This window comes from Haematobia irritans, chromosome 4 (assembly GCF_050003625.1).
Source record: "Haematobia irritans isolate KBUSLIRL chromosome 4, ASM5000362v1, whole genome shotgun sequence".
NCBI lineage: Eukaryota > Metazoa > Arthropoda > Insecta > Diptera > Muscidae > Haematobia > Haematobia irritans.
The window spans coordinates 203172744-203192555 of NC_134400.1; the positions used below are offsets into that span (position 1 = coordinate 203172744).

A 19812-nucleotide genomic window follows, 5' to 3' on the forward strand; every position below is an offset into this window, starting at 1 on the left:
GTGAAAGCGAAGACATATTTTAAAGATTTCACATTTTTGGCTTAAAGTTTTTTTTAATTAAAAAAAAAACAGTTTTTATTTTGAAGCATCTGTTATAATTTTGATTTTGCAACTGACATTTTTGGTTTACAACAATAATCTTTAAATTGAGCGATATATTGCATCTTTGGATTAAAAGTTAAAAAATATGGGTAAAAACTCATTTTGACGATTTTGCATCTTTGTTTAAAGAAAAAAACTTTTTAAAGGGTGATTTGTTAAGAGCTTGATAACTTTTTTTAAAAAAAAAACGCAAAATCTCATCGGTTCTTTATTTGAAACGTTAGATTGGTCCATGACATTTACTTTTTGAAGATAATTTCATTTAAATGTTGACCGCGGCTGCGTCTTAGGTGGTCCATTCGGAAAGTCCAATTTTGGGCAACTTTTTCGAGCATTTCGGCCGGAATAGCCCGAATTTCTTCGGAAATGTTGTCTTCCAAAGCTGGAATAGTTGCTGGCTTATTTCTGTAGACTTTAGACTTGACGTAGCCCCACAAAAAATAGTCTAAAGGCGTCAAATCGCATGATCTTGGTGGCCAACTTACCGGTCCATTTCTTGAGATGAATTGTTCTCCGAAGTTTTCCCTCAAAATGGCCATAGAATCGCGAGCTGTGTGGCATGTAGCGCCATCTTGTTGAAACCACATGTCAACCAAGTTCAGTTCTTCCATTTTTGGCAACAAAAAGTTTGTTAGCATCGAACGATAGCGATCGCCATTCACCGTAACGTTGCGTCCAACAGCATCTTTGAAAAAATACGGTCCAATGATTCCACCAGCGTACAAACCACACCAAACAGTGCATTTTTCGGGATGCATGGGCAGTTCTTGAACGGCTTCTGGTTGCTCTTCACTCCAAATGCGGCAATTTTGCTTATTTACGTAGCCATTCAACCAGAAATGAGCCTCATCGCTGAACAAAATTTGTCGATAAAAAAGCGGATTTTCTGCCACTGATTTTGGTAATAAAATTCAATGATTTGCAAGCGTTGCTCGTTAGTAAGTCTATTCATGATGAAATGTCAAAGCATACTGAGCATCTTTCTCTTTGACACCATGTCTGAAATCCCACGTGATCTGTCAAATACTAATGCATGAAAATCCTAACCTCAAAAGAATCACCCTTTATTTTGAAGCATCTGTTATAATTTGGATTTTTAAAATGATTTTTATTTTTATGTTGTTAATATATCTCAAAACGAAAGAATGAAAATTAGATGAATGAGATTTGTATCGTAATTTTAATTTTATAGAACTTAGATTTAAAGCTAGATAATTCCCTAAAACTGTCTTTACTTTAAAGTAGAAGCATCTTTGGATCGTAGGTCAAGTAAGTCAAAATCTTTGGATTCAAGTAAACTTTTGTCGAGTGTAGATAACTAACCCGTTTTGCAATTTTGAACTCCAACTTTTTTCCTCAAATTAAAATATTTTCGTGATATTGGCATTTGTATTTGTTATTTATATAGAAAATTTTGTCGAAATTTTATTTCTATTGAACATTTTGTCAAAATTTAATTTCTATAGAAAATTTTGTCAAAATTTTACTTCTATAGAAAATTTTGTCAAGATTTTATTTCCGTGGAAAATTTTATTTCAATAGAAAATTTTGTCAAAATTGTATTTAAATAGAAAATTTTGTAAAAATTTTATTTCTATAGAAAATTTTGTCAAAATTTTATTTTTATAGAAAATTTTGTCAAAATTTTATTTCTATAGAAAATTTTGTCAAGATTTTATTTCTATAGAAAATTTTGTCAAAATTTTATTTCCATAGAAAATTTTGTCAACATTTTATTTCTATAAAAAATTTTGTCAAAATTTTATTTCTATAGAAAATTTTGTCAAAATGTTATTTTTATGGAAAATGTTGTCAAAATATTATTTCTGTAGAAAGTTTTGTCAAAATGTTATTTCTATAGAAAATTTTGTCAACATTTTATTTGTATAGAAATTTTTGTCAAAATGTTATTTCTATAGAAAATATGTCAAAATATTATTTCTATAGAAAATGTTCTCAATAGAAAATTTTGTCAAAATTTTATTTCTATAGAACATTTTGTCAACATTTTATTTCTATACAAAATTTTGTCAAAATATTATTTCTGTAGAAAATTTTGTCAAAATTTTATTTCTATAGAAAATGTCAAAATTTTATTTCTGTACAACATTTTGTCAAAATTTTCTGTACAAAATTTTATTTATATAGAAAATTTTGTCAAAATTTTATTTCTATAAAAAATTTTTTCAAAATTTTATTTCAATAGAAAATTTTGTCAAAATTTTATTTCTATAGAAAATGTTTTCAAAATTTTATCAAAATTTTATTTCAATAGAAAATTTTGTCAAGATTTTATTTCTGTGGAAAGCTTTGTCAAAATTTAATTTCTATAGAAAATGTTTTCAAAATTTTATTTCTATAGAACATTTCTCCAACATTTGATTTCTACACAAAATTTTGTCAAAATTTTATTTCTATATGAAATTTTGTCAAGATTTTATTTTTATGTAAAATTTTGTCAAAATTTTATTTTTATGGATAATTTTGGCAAAATGTTATCTATAGAAAATTTTGTCAAAATGTTATTTTGTCAAAATTTTATTTTTATAGAAAATTTTGTCATAATATTATTTCTGTAGAAAATTTTGTCAAAATGTTATTTCTATAGAAAATTTTATCAAAATTTTATTTCTATAGAAAATTTTGTCAAAATTTTATTTCTATAGAAAATTATGTCAAAATTTTATTTCTATAGAAAGTTATGTCAAAATGTTATTTCTATAAAAATTTTTATCAAAATGTTATTTCTATAGAAAATTTTGTCGAAATTTTATTTCTGTAGAACATTTCGTCAAAATTTTATTTTTATAGAAAATTTTGTCAAAATTTTTTTCTATAGAAAATTTTGTCAAAATTTTATTTCTATAGAAAAATTTGTCAAGATTTTATTTTTTTGGAACATTTTGTCAAAATTTTATTTCTATAGAAAATTTTGTTAAAATTTTATTTCTAAAGAAAATTTTGTCAAAATGTTATTTCTAAGAAAATTTTGTCAAAATGTTTTGTCAAAATTTTATTTTTATAGAAAATTTTGTCAAAATGTTATTTCTGTAGAAAATTTTGTCAAAATGTTTTTTTCTATAGAAAATGTTGGCAAAATTGTATTTCTATTGAACATTTTGTCAAAATTTTATTTCTATAGCAAATTTTGTCAACATTTTATTTCTATAGAAAATTTATGAAGTACCACTTTGTTGGAGAGGAATATTTGGCAAAATCTACCAAAACATCAAGAATTCTACCAATTGTGGCAACCGTAATAGAATTGTAGATTCTCATGTATCCCCATTTTAAACCAATGACCTTACAATTATGTAGGCATGATTCTAGCACAGGCCCCTATTTTGGGATCATTTTACCTAACCTATCTGCTACAAAACTGTTGAATGACGAATGTAATATCCCAGACAAGTTTATTACCCACGGTGCTAACTTTGTTGAAAACGGATCCATTTGTAAACGAACGATTAGAGTGATGGTTGGCTGAGATGGATGTCGTCGGTTCGGTCGGTTAGTTGGTTGCTTACGAAAGAAAGAGGAGTATGTAGTATATGTATCAAATGTATTTTCGTATTTTCCTTTAGTTCATTGCTCCAACTCTTTCAGTGCAAACGTGTGTCGTGTTCAGTCGCCTTTACGCGTGGTTCATTCGTTCGTTTTGCTTCGTCGTCGTTGTCGTAGTCGTTTATACCGTGCGTGAGGTGTATAACCGAGTGTTGTGAGCAAAAAAAAAAAAAAAGGGAAAAATAAATACCACCACTATGAGAAGATAAATGTTATCCACTGTAAAATTAATTGTTGACCACCCCAAGAATTAATATTAATAATAAAAGAAACTCAACTCAGAAACTCACACATAAAATTCAATGATGTTATTTAAACAAATCATAATTCATAATTACCTCTTGTGCAGTAAGAATGTGGCGTGTATAGGAAAATAAACAACAACAGCAATAACAAATTCTTTATGTGATAACGAAAGAAGAAACAACAACAACAACATGTAACTACTTTACAAAAGAGTTTAGTTCTTAATTCTTTTTCATGTGAAAGAAATTTCCCAACTCATCAGTAACCCATCCCATCTTCATCGTCAGTCCAGGAGACCAACGTCAGTGGCATGTAATGCAAGAAGAATAGCACCACTACTAGTATGGTGTTATAGTCGCATATTGTACACTAAAAAAAAAATTATAAATAAAACATTCAGATTATGTTATTGCCGAATGTCAAGAGCTATATTGTCAGAAGGCAGAAGCAAAGATCATGAAAATATCTTCAAAATAGTTCGAGTACCTTAAACTTTTTACTGTTTAGAAGAACAAAACTGAAGTTTTAAGATGAGGATAATGTCCATGGCAGACCGAAACACCTGCTGCCGGCGAGAGGTCTGCATATGTATCTACCCTTCGGGAAGTACATCAACGCCAGGCCCCGTACAGGACTAGTCCATGGTGTATATGGACTAGTCTCAGTTCTGGTCAAAACTGTATGGAAGGGACCGGTCACTTTAACATGGGTTTGTCATTGACAGGATAAATTCCAAAGGACACGTCCTGAGAAGGTTATGTACCACCACATACACTCTCAAAAAATATCGCTTCTGTAACATATATAGGATTGGTTCAAACAAAATATTGTTTGTATTGTTCAAACATATTATGTTTCACTTTATGGTGTATACTGGTAGAAAAAAATGTTAATGAAATTTTCTTTGTGTGGATATATTTTTAAGGCGTCAATTGGTTACTTCCATTATTTTACTTAAAACATACTCTCTAGGTCTCTCTTTCTAAACACATATATGTTTATATGCTATTTCTAAATTAATATATGTTTGCATCTGAGGATATTATATTTACAAACATTTTATGTCCCAAACATAATATGTTCTAACATATTAACATATATGTCCCAAACATGTTATGCTAGTGTATGAACATTATATGCTTGCACTTAAAAATATTGTGTTAACAAATTTGAGTTCCAAACATATAATTTTTACACACAAGCATATAAAAAACAGTCCGTGTAGGATGAATCAACCTCTTTAGGAACCAGTTTAAGCATCCGAATTAGGGAAGAACTTTTGGAATGTGTGGAACAATAAATAATTCTGATAATTGTATTTCAGTAAATGTATAAATTTCCAATATTCGAATTCCAATCAAATTTTAATGTGCAGAGAGTATTAAACTGGAGCACTGATACCAGTCTGTGATATGTTTTGAGAAAGTTTTCTTGCGTGCGTTAGTTAAATGAACTAAAAAAGGGGGGGGCAAATTATATACAAATAAGGCATAAAGATTTACTAAAATCGTGTCTCCCACAAAATAGTTCAGAATTTCTTAAAATTTATAAATTTTACCAATAATGCGCCCGAAATATTATTTTCTTGTTTTTGTGAAATCGGCGTGAGATCTGCGTTTGTAGTATAATTTAGTTAATTTTTTTTCTAAAATTAACGTAATTATAGCCTGCGCCACACTGTGGAACAGGGTATTATAAGTTAATGCATATGTTTGCAACGCGCAGAAGGAGACGAGATAGACACATGGTGTCTTTGGCTATATTGCTCAGAGCCGGCCCCTGAGTCGATCTAGCCATGTCCGTCCGGCCGTCTGTCTGTGAACAGATTTTTGTGAGGGGAGGGAGACCTCTACTAAAACTGAAAAAACTAGAATTCTCAAGTTTACTTGAAATTTACAAAGGCCGTGGGGGAAGGGTATGAAATCAATATGGTGTACTTGATTTTTGGGTATTTGGACGGGAACCTTCTCCTTGCAATACTCTATGAAACTTGAAGGAAAGTTTACAGATTTTCTTGGAACCGATTTAACCTTCTCCGATTTACTTGAAATTGGTAGAAGATGATTAAATTTATACAGGGTACATGATTTTTCGATGTCTGGTTGGGGAAGGGGAATAGTGAAGTTGGGTAGTTTGTGAAATGAATATAGGGTACGTGAATTTACGATATCTGGCCGGTGAGGAGCGAGAAGAGGGGTTCCCTTTGATCGATTTTTTGAAAATAGAAAGTAAAGGATTGTCGATAAATGGGAACTCGGTACATAATTTTTTGATTTTTCCACAGGCTTCTGCCAGACTTAAAAAAAAAAGTAAGGAAAGTCTAAAGTCGGGCGGGGCCGACTATATTATACCCTGCACCACTTTGTAGATCTAAATTTTCGATACCATATCACATCCGTCAAATGTGTTGGGTGCTATATATAAAGGTTTGTCCCAAATACATACATTTAAATATCACTCGATTTGGACAGATTTTGATGGACTTCTACAAAATCTATAGACTCAAAATTTAAGTTGGCTAATGCACTAGGGTGGAACACAATTTTAGTAAAAAAATATGGGAAACATTTAAATCTGGAGCAATTTTAAGGAAACTTCGCAAAAGTTTATTTATGATTTATCGCTCGATATATATGTATTAGAAGTTTAGGAAAATTAGAGTCATTTTTACAACTTTTCAACTAAGCAGTGGCGATTTTACAAGGAAAATGTTGGTATTTTGACCATTTTTGTCGAAATCAGAAAAACATATATATGGGAGCTATATCTAAATCTGAACCGATTTCAACCAAATTTGGCACGTATAGCTATAATGCTAATTTTACTCTCTGTGCAAAATTTCAACTAAATCGGAGTTAAAAATTGGCCTCTGTGGTCATATGAGTGTAAATCGGGCGAAAGCTATATATGGGAGATATATCGGGCGAAAGCTTTATAAGGGAGATATATCTAAATCTGAACCGATTTCAACCAAATTTGGCACGTATAGCTACAATGCTAATTATACTCCCTGTGCAAAATTTCAACTAAATCGGAGCAAAAAATTGGCCTCTGTGGTCATTTGAGTGTAAATCGGGCGAAAGCTATATATGGGAGCTATATCTAAATCTGAACCGATTTCAACCAAATATGACACGCATAGCTACAATGCTAATTCTACTCCCTGTGCAAAATTTCAACTAAATCGGTGCAAAAAATTGGCCTCTGTGGGCAACTGAGTGTAAATCGGGCGAAAGATATATATGGGAGCTATATCTAAATCTGAACCGATTTCAACCAAATATGACACGCATAGCTACAATGCTAATTCTACTCCCTGTGCAAAATTTCAACTAAATCGGTGCAAAAAATTGGCCTCTGTGGGCAAATGAGTGTAAATCGGGCGAAAGCTATATATGGGAGTTATATCTAAATCTGAACCGATTTGGCTGATATTTTGCAAGTTTTTCGAGACTCGTAAAATATTCGGATGTACGGAATTTGAGGTAGATCGGTTGATATACACGCCAATTATGACCAGATCGGTGAAAAATATATATGGCAGCTATATCTAAATCTGAACCGATTTTTTCCAAAATCAATAGGGATCGTCTTTGAGCCGAAACAGGACCCTATACCAAATTTTATGACAATCGGACTAAAACTGCGAGCTGTACTTTGCACACAAAAATACATCAACAGACAGACAGACGGACAGACAGACAGAGAGACAGACGGACATCGCTGAATCGACTCAGAATTTAATTCTAAGACGATCGGTATACTAAACGATGGGTCTCAGACTTTTCCTTCTTGGCGTTACATACAAATGCACAAACTTATTATACCCTGTACCACAGTAGTGGTGAAGGGTATAAATATGGGAAACTTTTAAATCTGAAACAATTTTAACGAAACTTCACAAAAGTTTATTTATGATTTATCCCATAGAAGTTTAGGAAAATTAGAGTCATTTTTAAAACTTTTCGACTAAGTAGAGGCGATTTTACAAGGAAAATGTTGGTATTTTGACAATTTTTGCGAAATCAGAAAAACATATATATGGGAGTTATATATAAATCTGAACCGATTTCAATCAAATTTGGCACACATGACTATATTACTAATTGTACTCCTAGTGCAAAATTTCAACCAAATTGGGCCAAAACTCTGGCTTCTGGGACCATATAAGTCCATATCGGGCGAAAAATATATATGGAAGCTATATCTAAATCTGAACCGATTTCAATCAAATTTGGCACACATGACTATACTACCAATTTCAATTTCAAGCTAATCGGGATAAAACTCTGGCTTCTGGGTCCGTATAAGTGCATATCGGGCGAAAGATATATATAGGAGCTAAATCTAAATCTGAATTGATTTCAACCACGCATAGCTACAATGCTAAATCTACTCCCTGTTCAAAATTTCAACCAAAATGGGCCAAAACTCTGACTTTTAGGACCATATTAGTCCATATCGGGCGAAAGATATATATGGGAGCTATATCTAAATCTGAACCGATTTCTTCCAAAATCAATAGGGTTCTATTCTGACCCAAATTAGGAACATGTGCCAAATTTGAAGGCGATTGGACTTAAATTGCGACCTAGACTTTGATCACAAAAATGTGTTCACAGACAGACGGACGGACGGACAGACGGACATGGTTATATCGACTCAGGGACCCACCCTGAGCATTATTGCCAAAGACACCATGTGTCTATCTCGTCTCCTTCTGGGTGTTACAAACATATGCACTAACTTATAATACCCTGTTCCACAGTGTGGCGCAGGGTATAATTACATGTTGACAAGCAACGTAGAGGGTGCTTCATTTTCCGGTATATGTTTGGGAAGACATGTTCTCCGTGCCCAACACTTTAACAAATGTTAATATGGTCAATTTTTAAGAACTTTTACTTTTTCCGATTTATTGGACGGTATGTTGAGGAGAAGTATACCTCCCCTTGAAATTCATAGGAAATGTAGAAGGTTGTCAACGATTTGAATACAGAACAATTAAAAAACAAAAATTCGTTGAAGGGGAACACCCCCTACCCGGCGTTTGTTAAGCCGGTCCGTTTTACATTTACATAACTTCCCTTTTTCTGTATATAAACGAAAAATCAAGTAGTCCGATTTTTTTTTTTTTGAAATGTGCGGGATACGTTTGTGGTAACCATGGAGTGATTAATCAGTACTTCAGTTTTTGTGCCAGAGTTCACCTGACCCTACTGTTTAAAAGAGTTCAAATCTTTTCGAATTTGTTTTCAGAACGAAAATATGCTTCGGGAGGCGCAGCGAAGCGGGCCGGGTTACGCTAGTTTTATAATAATTCAAAATTGTCAATCATTTTACTCTTATTATTATTAATATTTTTTATTAAAAAGTGAATTGCATCAATTAATGTTTAAATTGATTACGCCTTCAATTTCAACTTAATTGGAAAAATGTTGATGATATTTTTTCTATGTTAAAAATTAATGAGGATTCCGAAATTTTGACAATTAAGCATGTAATCGTAAGACCAAATAAGCAGGGAATATTGTAATTAAATTCAGTGAAATTTAATATGATTATCTATCTGACTAATCACAGTATCGTTTTGTTTTCTGTCAGTGTACTCACACAACACCACCATGGTAGGATAGAGAAAACGCAATCATTAATAAAATGGATGGAAAATGCATGTCGTACGTACTAACAAACAGCCTAGCAATTCTTCACACACAGGAGCAACCACTGTTGCTCCTGTGTGTGAAGTTTTGAAGTGAGCAACACACAAAAGTGGATATGGATGTTGTAAAATACAACAACAAAAATAACAGTAACAGAAACAACAACAAAAAGGAAGCCTTTAAACAAGTTTGACATACAAAACAAACAAGAAAAAAAGATGCAGAGTACTTGTACGTACGTACAAAATACATGAGACAATATAATGTACGTTCTGTCGGTCGGACATACGGATACGTTGCTTTTGGCGAGAAGAAAACCTGTTGCACAGCAACCAAAAACCATCATAGAGCACAGAGGAGGTACTTCTGGTGTTCGTTTATTGTTTTCCCCCATTTAGTCTATGAGAAAATGTGGCCAAATAAGAGACACACCGAGGACGACTGCGGACGACAATGAAAATGAAGTGGTAGTAGAAAAAAATCAAATAATGTGCGATTCAACATTCCCATTCTCACATGCATACGGGTAGAGTACTGGATATTTGCCAAAGACGGAAATATTATGTGAAAGAAATGTTTTAAGCAGCTAACAGAAATCAAATCTGACCAAAGAAAAAAGTGTCTCAGTTCTGCTGTTGTTGGCATCAAAAATCAATTGCCGGAATTCATTGAGAAACATAAACGTGAAGACAATTGTTTTTTTTTCTATTGTGTATGTTAATCAATCGGAAAATATAACGCATATGCTTAACCCATCTGATACATATAACCACCATATGGAGAGAGAGAGAGCACACACACCCACAAATGTCTTCTACAAATATTTGCCAACAACAAACAATTGTTTCTGAAATTGTTACACCTTACTCTTCATTTTGTAACTTAGTACATATCTATGTGTGTGTTTGAATTCGTGCGTGAGTGATAAATCGTTATCTCAGTTATTAATGTGAACCCATTTCTTTTGTTGGATTTCGTATCGGAAGAAATTGTCACTTTAACACTGTCATTCATGTGTTACAACGACGTGTGTGACATTTTTCCAAAGAGTTCTACATGACATTCGATGAGTTCGTGCGTGTTGGCTCACATCTATTTTCCAGTGGCGTAAATTCTGTTTGAGACATTACATTGAACTGTGAAAATTTCCAACACAAAATTATACTAAAATCATTTTTTTAACAAATTAAGTTAAATGTAGCATCAGTTTAACGATGGACTTTTTCTGTGTACATAAATCGTGATATGAGAATTGTCAATTGTTTCATATGCACTGAAAAACAGCATGCCCAATTCTAAATATTTTGATCTTACACTAATGATTTTGGTATTGATTCCGAGCCAAAAAATCGGAGAATTGAAGGACACCTTTACGACACAATTCATTTTTAAATTTAAGTATTTCGCACTTTATATTAGGAAACATTTCGGCAAGCAGTGACATTTTGCAAAATCCATTTCTATAATCAAATAGAGGACTAAAAAATTTGTAAATCTTGGTGCCCATCTTGTGGCCACAGTCAACACATTTCTCTTTGATTCGTATATACTGCAGTCACGGTTGCAACAGTTGGTAGAATTCTACCCAAAATTTGTAAATTTTTTTGCTGTTTGGTAGATTGGTATAATTCTTGATGGTTTGGTAAATTTTGCAAAATCTTCCTCTTCAACTAAATTTTATTTGACAAAATTTTCTATAGAAATAAAATTTTGACAAAATTTTCTATAGAACTAAAATTTTGACAAAAATTTTATATAGAAATAAAATTTTGACAAAATTATTATATAGAAATAAAATTTTGAGAAATTATATAGAAATAAAATTTTGACACAATTTTTATACAGAAAAAAAAATGTTGCAAAAAATGTCTATAGAAGAAACATTTTGCAAAAATTTTCTATAGAAATAAAATTTTTTGTTTTGTTCTTTAAGCATTGTTGCTGTTTTTTTATTTCAGCTTAAAACCATGCATTGACTAAACTACATGTGTAGCTTAACCAACAGAGGAAAAGAATGTTTGTCAAATTTATTTGGGCAAAGTCCTATAGACTGCAAGATGGTTGGATGGACGCACGTTTCGGAATTACCACATTCCTCATCGGCATCCTCTATTTGCAGCAAAACTATCAACCAATTATCAGAATAAATTCAGGCAGTTCACTAAACCCAACAATGAACCACACTTTAACCTTCCGAAAAAAGGTTTTGCATGATAGCCGGCTTATGCCGAAATAAAAGTTTGCAAAAATTTTCTATAGAAATAACATTTTGCAAAAATTTTCTATAGAAATAAAATTTTCCAAAAATTTTCTATAGAAATAAAATTTTGCAAAAAGTTTCTATAGAAAAAATGCAAAATTTGCAAAAAATTTCTATAGAAATAAAATTTTGACAAAAATTTTCTATAGAAATCAATTTTTGACACAATTTTCTATAGAACCAAAATTTTAACAAAAATTTTATATAGAAATAAAATTTTGCCAAAATTATTATATAGAAGTAAAATTTTGAGAAATTATTATATAGAAATAAAATTTTGACACAATTTTTATATAGAAAAAAAAATGTTGCAAAAAATTTCTATAGAAGAAAAATTTTGCAAAAATTTTCTATAGAAATAAAATTTTGCAAAAATTTTCTATAGAAATAAAATTTTGCAAAAATTTTCTATAGAAATAAAATTTTGCAAAAATTTTCTATAGAAATAAAATTTTGCAAAAATTTTCTATAGAAATAAAATTTTGCAAAAATTGTCTATAGAAATAAAATTTTACAAAAATTTTCTGTAGAAATAAAATTTTGACAAAATTTTCTATAGAAATAAAATTTTGACAAAATTTTCTATAGAAATAAAATTTTGACAAAATTTTTATATAGAAATGAAATTTTGCAAAAATTTTCTATAGAAATAAAATTTTTAAAAAACATTTTTTTGTAGAAATAAAATTTTGCAAAAAATTTTTATAGAAATAAAATTTTGACAACATTTTCTATAGAAATAAAATTTTGACAACATTTTCTATAGAAATAAAAATTTGACATAATTTTCCATGGAAATAAAATTTTGACAACATTTTTATATAGAAAAAAAAAATTTTACAAATTATTTAATTAAATTTTTTTTATTTTATATAGAAATAAAATTTTGACAAAATTTTCTATAGGAATAAAATTTTGACAAAATTTTCTATAGAAATAAAATTTTGAACAAATTTTCTATACGAGGCGGTTCGGAAACTTCTTAGCCTATCAATGAAAGAGAATAGTTAGTTTTTCAAAAATATTTTTATTTTTCAATATAATCTCCTGAAACTTCAATACACTTAGTCCAACGGTTTTCTACCAATTCTATCCCTTGATTAAAATAGTTTTCCTCAAGGTAAATAGTGGTTTACAACTGTAATTGCATCTTCATTTGAGGTAAAACGCTTGCCAGCAAGGATTTTTTTAGATTTGGGAAAAATCGGGGAGCTAAATCAGGAGAATAAGATGGGTGGTCAATCAACTCGTACTTTAATTCGTTGATTTTAGCCATTGTTAAAACACTCTTGTGCGCTGGTGCGTCGTCTTGATGAAAAAATATTTTTTGTGTTGTAAGCCAGGACGTTTTTCTCGAATTTGTACAATTAATTGATCCAAAAGGTTCCAATAGTACTCTGAATTTATTGTTTTACCCTTTTGTAGATAGTCAATCAATAAAATATCTTTGAAGTCCCAAAAACCCGTTGCCATAACCTTACCATTGTTTTTGCCTTCTTTGGGGCACTACCTCCAGCTTCAGTCCATTGTTTGGATTGTTCTTTTGTCTAATACCATATAATGCACTTTGGCTACAATTTCTGTTGTTGTTGCTGTTTTTGGACGTCCACTACGTGGTTCATCTTCAATGCTTGTACGTTTAAATTCAACCACCCAATTTTTTACTGTTGCATATGAAGGAGCATTTTCACCCAACACATTCACCATATCATTATGAATTTCTTGTCCCGATAAACCTTTTTATGTAAATATTTAATGGCAGCACGCATTTCTAATTTTCCCATTGTAAAAAAATTGCGGAAGAAGTTTCCGAACTGCCCTATAGAAATAAAACGGTTACTTTACTTAATAAATAATTTTGAAATATAAAATGATTATCAATCAATTCATTGGATCTTTTCCATCCATTATTTGATAATACTTTATAAAATAATAGTCTTCATAATAGTCTAATAATTATAATAGTACTCACCTTAACTTGAAAATAAGTTTGTTTTTTTTTTTAATTTGGCAGATTTTTGGTAATTTTTTTTAATGTTGGTATATTGTTTTCGGCACGAGTGGCAACTGGTTATTCAGAAGGGTTTTGGGAAATGATTTTTATACTAATATAAAGCTACCGTTTCAATGTATCTTTGGTTATAATTTAATTTTTTTCTTTATGGAAAATCTCGTTCCTCAGAAAAGAAAACTTTTCTTTCGGTCTAAATAGGAAAGGATCACAATAAATATTAAAAACAAAAAACATAAATCGTAATTCTTCTCAATATACCCCGCTGGGTAGTTTTTGCCACTTTACGGAGTTTACACATATGCGTACTTTTGTAATGTCAACCTTTGTAGCATAATTGATACTGAACAGAGCGAATTGTATAAACAATTAATCAGCAGTACTCGTAAAGTAGCTTGATAAAAAAGAATAATGAGTGCAACATATTGGTTGTAAAAGACAAATGATATCACATACACGAGTTCGTTTGTGAGACATGTGCCATTCAATAGAAAACATTATTTATATAAACTGAAAAAACAATCATACACGGTTCCAAAGATTTTGTCTTTACAATAATTATTTTGATATTGATTCCCAGCCAGGTAAAAAGCTCCTTTAAAATAAAGTGTTGAAAGGCAAGTCCTATTTTTGAACACTTTTTTGCTTTATAGTCAAGATACCAAACGACAATAAATTCAAAGATAATTTCATTAATTTTGAAGCATTTTTCTGAATTATTTAAGTCAAGTTGACCTTGGTCAAACCAGATTTTCTTTCATGTAAATATACCCATTTTTAAGTCGACTCACTTAATTCTAAGGACAAAACGACTTCATAGAAAAGTATATCGAATATTGGACAAGGAAAAAATTTTAAATCAGAGAAATGGGGCTTCTATGCTAAGCAAAACTCGCATTCGTTTTTTAAAAACATGAAATCTTTAGCCTCAAAACATTATTTTTTATAAGTATACGTATGTATACACAACAAAATAATTCATTCCGAAATTTTAATCCAAAGTGATTTAATCACGAAATTAATTGATCCAATTAATTATACCCTCCCCCATAGAATGGGGGGTATATTAACTTTGTCATTTCGTTTGTAACACATCGAAATATTGCTCTAAGACCCCATAAAGTATATATTTATTTAAATAAATAAATAAATATATATTCTAGGTCGTGGTGAAATTCTGAATCGATCTAAGCATGTCCGTCCGTCCGTCTGTTGAAATCACGCTAACTTCCGAACGAAACAAGATATCGATGCTATAAGTAGTTGCTATTGATGTAAGTCGGATGGTATTGCAAATGGGCCATATCGGACCACTTTTACGTATAGCCCCCATATAAACCGACGCTCAGATTTGGCTTGCAGAGCCTCTTGGAGGAGCAAAATTCATCCGATCCGGTTGAAATTTGGTACATGGTGTTAGTATATGGTCTCTAACAACCATGCAAAAATTGGTCCATATCGGTCCATAATTATATATAGCCCCCATATAAACCGACGCTCAGATTTGGCTTGCAGAGCCTCTTGGAGGAGCAAAATTCATCCGATCCGGCTGAAATTTGGTACGTGGTGTTAGTCTCTAACAACCATGCAGGAATTGGTCCACATCGGTCCATAATTATATATAGCCCCCATATAAACCGATCCCCAGATTTGACCTCCGGAGCCTCATGGATGAGCAAAATTCATCCGATCCGGTTGAAATTTGGTACGTGGTGTTAGTATATGGTCTCTAATAACCATGCAGGAATTGGTCCATATCGGTCCATAATTATATATAGCTCCCATATAAACCGATCCCCAGATATGACTCCGGAGCCCCTTGGAAGAGCTAAGTTCACCCGATCCGGTTGAAATTTGGTACGTGGTGTTAGAATATGGTATCTAACAACCATGCAGGAATTGGTCACATCGGTCCATAATTATATATAGCCCTCATATAAACTGATCCCCAGATTTGACCTCCGGAGCCTCATGGATGAGCAAAATTCATACGATCCGGTTGAAATTTGGTACGTGGTGTTAGTATATGGTCTCTAACAACCATGCAGGAATTGGTCCATATCGGTCCATAATTATATGTAGCTCCCATATGAACCGATCCCCAGATTTGACTCCGAAGCCCTTGGAAGAGCTAAGTTCACCCGATCCGGTTGAAATTTAGTACGTGGTGAAATTTGGTACATTGCGCTAGTATATGGCCGCTAACAACTATGCCAAAATTGGTCCATATCGATCTATAGTTGTATATTGCCGATCCCCAAAAATAATTACCAAAATTTTATTTCTATAGAAAATTTTGTAAAAAATTTATTACTATACAAAATTTTTTCAAAATTCAATAGGAATTTTTGTCAAAATTTTATTACTATACAAGATTTTCTAAAGATTTTATTTCTATAGAAAAGTTTGTCAAAATTTTATTGGTATAGACAATTTTGTCAAAATTCTATTTCAATAGAAAATTTTGTCACATTGCATTATATACGTATTTAATCGGCCTTTTTTGTTTAATATATGGACTAACTTACAATTGAGAAGACGGTGTAAATAAGTTTTAAGTTGGGGAGCCACCGTGGTGCAATGGTTAGCATGCCCGCCTTGCATACACAAGGTCGTGGGTTCGATTCCTGCAACGACCGAACACCAAAAAGTTTTTCAGCGGTGGATTATCCCACCTCAGTAATGCTGGTGACATTTCTGAGGGTTTCAAAGCTTCTCTAATTGGTTTCACTGCAATGTGGAACGCCGTTCGGACTCGGCTATAAAAAGGCGGTCATTGAGCTTAACATGGAATCGGGCAGCACTCAGTGATAAGAGAGAAGTTCACCACTGTGGTATCACAATGGACTGAATAGTCTAAGTGAGCCTGATACATCGGGCTGCCACATAACCTAACCTAACCTAAGTTTTAAGACACCTTGCCATCGGCAAGTATTACCGCAACCCAAGTAATTCGATTGTGGATGACAGTCTTTAGTACAAGTTTCTATCCAATCCATAGTGGAGGGTACATAGGATTCGGCCTGGCCGAACTTACGGCCGTATATACTTGTTTTTAATTGAAATTTCTTCAATCACAGAAATGATAGTATCAACCACCAACATCAATTAAAAAATTAAATGATCCAATTAAATATTTACCCCCATATGCAAAAAAGCTAAAGAAAACTTCTAGCCTACTTTTACCATATAAATTCATTCGATAAACTGTCAATAAATTGATTTGCATATAAGCATTAATTGATACTATTAATTTCTGTGATTGATTTTTGTTTCAATTAAAAAAAAATTGTTGAACCAATTAAATTTTCAATTGAACCAATTAAATTTTCAATTGAACCAATTAAATTTTCAATTAAAATTTTAATGGGAAATTTTTTTTGGTGATATTTTTTTGTGTATGGGTGTCCACTTCTGAAAGGTTTCACTCTATTATGTTCTTTATTACAAATTTAATATATAATATTTCCAATCGGTGCTCTAACGTTTTTAATAGCCCCAATGAGCTTGTAAAAAACGTAAATTTTCGACTAACGAGAGTAAAAAGTTTCGGTTTCGAAGGAGCAGTATAATCGATAAGCCTCCCAGCAAAAACTAGGTAACCACATCTCATTACAATTGACATTACCAGGAGTAAAGCTGTCATTACACGTTGCATTACATTGCGGCGAGTTATAATGACTAACTTGTAATGACAAAAATAAATACTTCTCGGTAATTTTCGAATTGTTATTCTCAAATTTTTAGGCAGTTGTAGTTAATATAATTATTCACATAATCGAGCACTTACATAAAAAATCAAAAAGAATATGTAATGTAACGGTAATTCTGAAGATTTTTCCGTTAGGAATTTTTTATCACAAATATTTCATAATAATTGTGTTTAATGACATTATCATATTATGCTTTAAATAAATGCTTTCTTATACCTCATTCACATTACACTTCCAAAATGCGTTTAAACTAAATTTCAAATGTCATTTGCCTTATAAAAAAGAGACTTAAAATCCACTTTTAGTAGATTTCGAACCTTATGTGAATTGGCTATTGGATATATTGTATCGTAATTCACGAATCCAACTACCTTAAACAACCTACATTTATTTCTATTTTAAGTGTGAAATTAATTTGAGTGTAATCTTATTTAGATTATTTATTAGAATTTTTGTTTATTTATACAATATTCGTTTCTATTCAAGTAGTTCTCCTATTACAGCACCACTCGCCATATTTTGATCCATTGTAATCGGCGATAGAAATCAATATTTTCGAGATTTGGTTGCCTGAGACAATAAGTGGCTATTTTGCAAGTTTTGGTGTATCTACGAATAAGTCATTACATATTAGGTGATTATATGCTTTAAATGCACTACTTATTTTATGGCCGATAGTATGCCTGGGAAGAAGTACTTCCCTCCTAGGACATGCGTATGTAAATGTAATCCGAAGCGATGCCAATTAATAAGTGGTTATTAATTTTTAAATAGGCTTACCTACAAGATTACCGGGTAATGAGAGTTTTTGCTGGGCTATCATATAGGTTAGGTTAGGTTATGTGGCAGCCCGATGTATCAGGCTCACTTAGACTATTCAGTCCATTGTGATACCACATTGGTGAACTTCTCTCTTATCACTGAGTGCTGCCCGATTCCATGTTAAGCTCAATGATAAGGGACCTCCTTTTTATAGCCGAGTCCGAACGGCGTTCCACATTGCAGTGAAACCACTTAGAGAAGCTTTGAAACCCTCAGAAATGTCACCAGCATTACTGAGGTGGGATAATCCACCGCTGAAAAACTTTTTGGTGTTCGGTCGTAGCAGGAATCGATCCCACGACCTTGTGTATGCAAGGCGGGCATGCTAACCATTGCACCACGGTGGCTCCGTGGCTATCATATAAAAATGACAGTTATTGTTCAACTTATTAATATTAGCCCATTAACATTAGATCGTAAACTCCTAAAAATAAACTAAAATGAATAAACCTCAACGAAAACTAAAAGTATTTATTGTGCAATGAAACAAAAATGAAAAGGCCAATAAATTTTCATAAAAAATGCATATCGTGACAAGTGAAATCAATTTCAATTAGCAATCACATCAATAAACCACCACCAACCAATACCCCACAAAAATAACTGGAAATGATTTGTTCCGGGGGTAGCCTACAGAATAAAGTGATCTCTGCCAATAAAAAGACGAACATACAAGATATACATTTACGCATGGAACCGATTCCTCCTTCTCATCATCATCATCATCACCACCACCATCACCATCATAATCAAAAGCAACATGGCAGCATGACAACTCAGTCCCATATGCCACCATCAAGTCTTGGTAGGAGGCCACCACCAATTCTTACATTACCTCAAATTAGCATAGGGTAAGTTTCTTCACAAAACAAATATTGATACAATCACTCGATATAATATGGTAATTTGCATTTTTGAACGAATGAATGATATCAATATGGAAATATTTACCATTATTCTTTATTTATCTTTCCATTTTATTGTTCTTCATTGTGCTGGTCATTATCATCTTATGCAGTTGCAATGATGACCAAAATATAGTGAAGCATCATCCACATCAAGTGCCGCTCTCACCTAGCTCGGAAGAGGATAATTCGGTAACGGAAATGAACAATTGTCGTCGTTTACTCGATAAACCACCATTGGTAAGTTATTTCACATTTTTCCGGCTGTTTATATTTTTACCCATGTCTGTATAATGACTTTCTTTAGCGTATTGTATTTAGTCCTTATCTTCACAACAAAAAATAATTTTTGGATTCAATCAAGAAAAAAATTGATCCAATTCATTTTTAATTGAAATGTCGTCTTCAATCAAATAATAGTAACAATCATAAAAATCAACAAGTAAGGAAAGTCTAAAGTCTGGCGTCGACCCCGCCCTGCACCAGAGAACTGCAACCGGTGGCTGTTTTTCGTATTGCAATCTTA

The 19812-nt window shown here is 32.0% G+C and overlaps 1 protein-coding gene across 10 annotated transcripts in view; it reads left to right on the top strand.

Annotated features, from left to right (window-relative positions):
* Window positions 1-3609: 3609 nt before the first annotated feature.
* The window catches only part of LOC142234428 (EGFR adapter protein-like), a 33388-nt gene continuing 17185 nt past the window's right edge, over window positions 3610-19812 (top strand). The window contains exons 1-3 of one of the 10 annotated variants that reach the window (XM_075305553.1): window positions 3610-4105; window positions 18781-19232; window positions 19400-19526. In XM_075305553.1, coding sequence (XP_075161668.1) covers window positions 18991-19232; window positions 19400-19526 — 369 coding nt within the window. In that variant the 5' untranslated portion in view covers window positions 3610-4105; window positions 18781-18990. The other 9 variants (XM_075305554.1, XM_075305560.1, XM_075305557.1 and 6 more) reach the window with 9 other exon arrangements.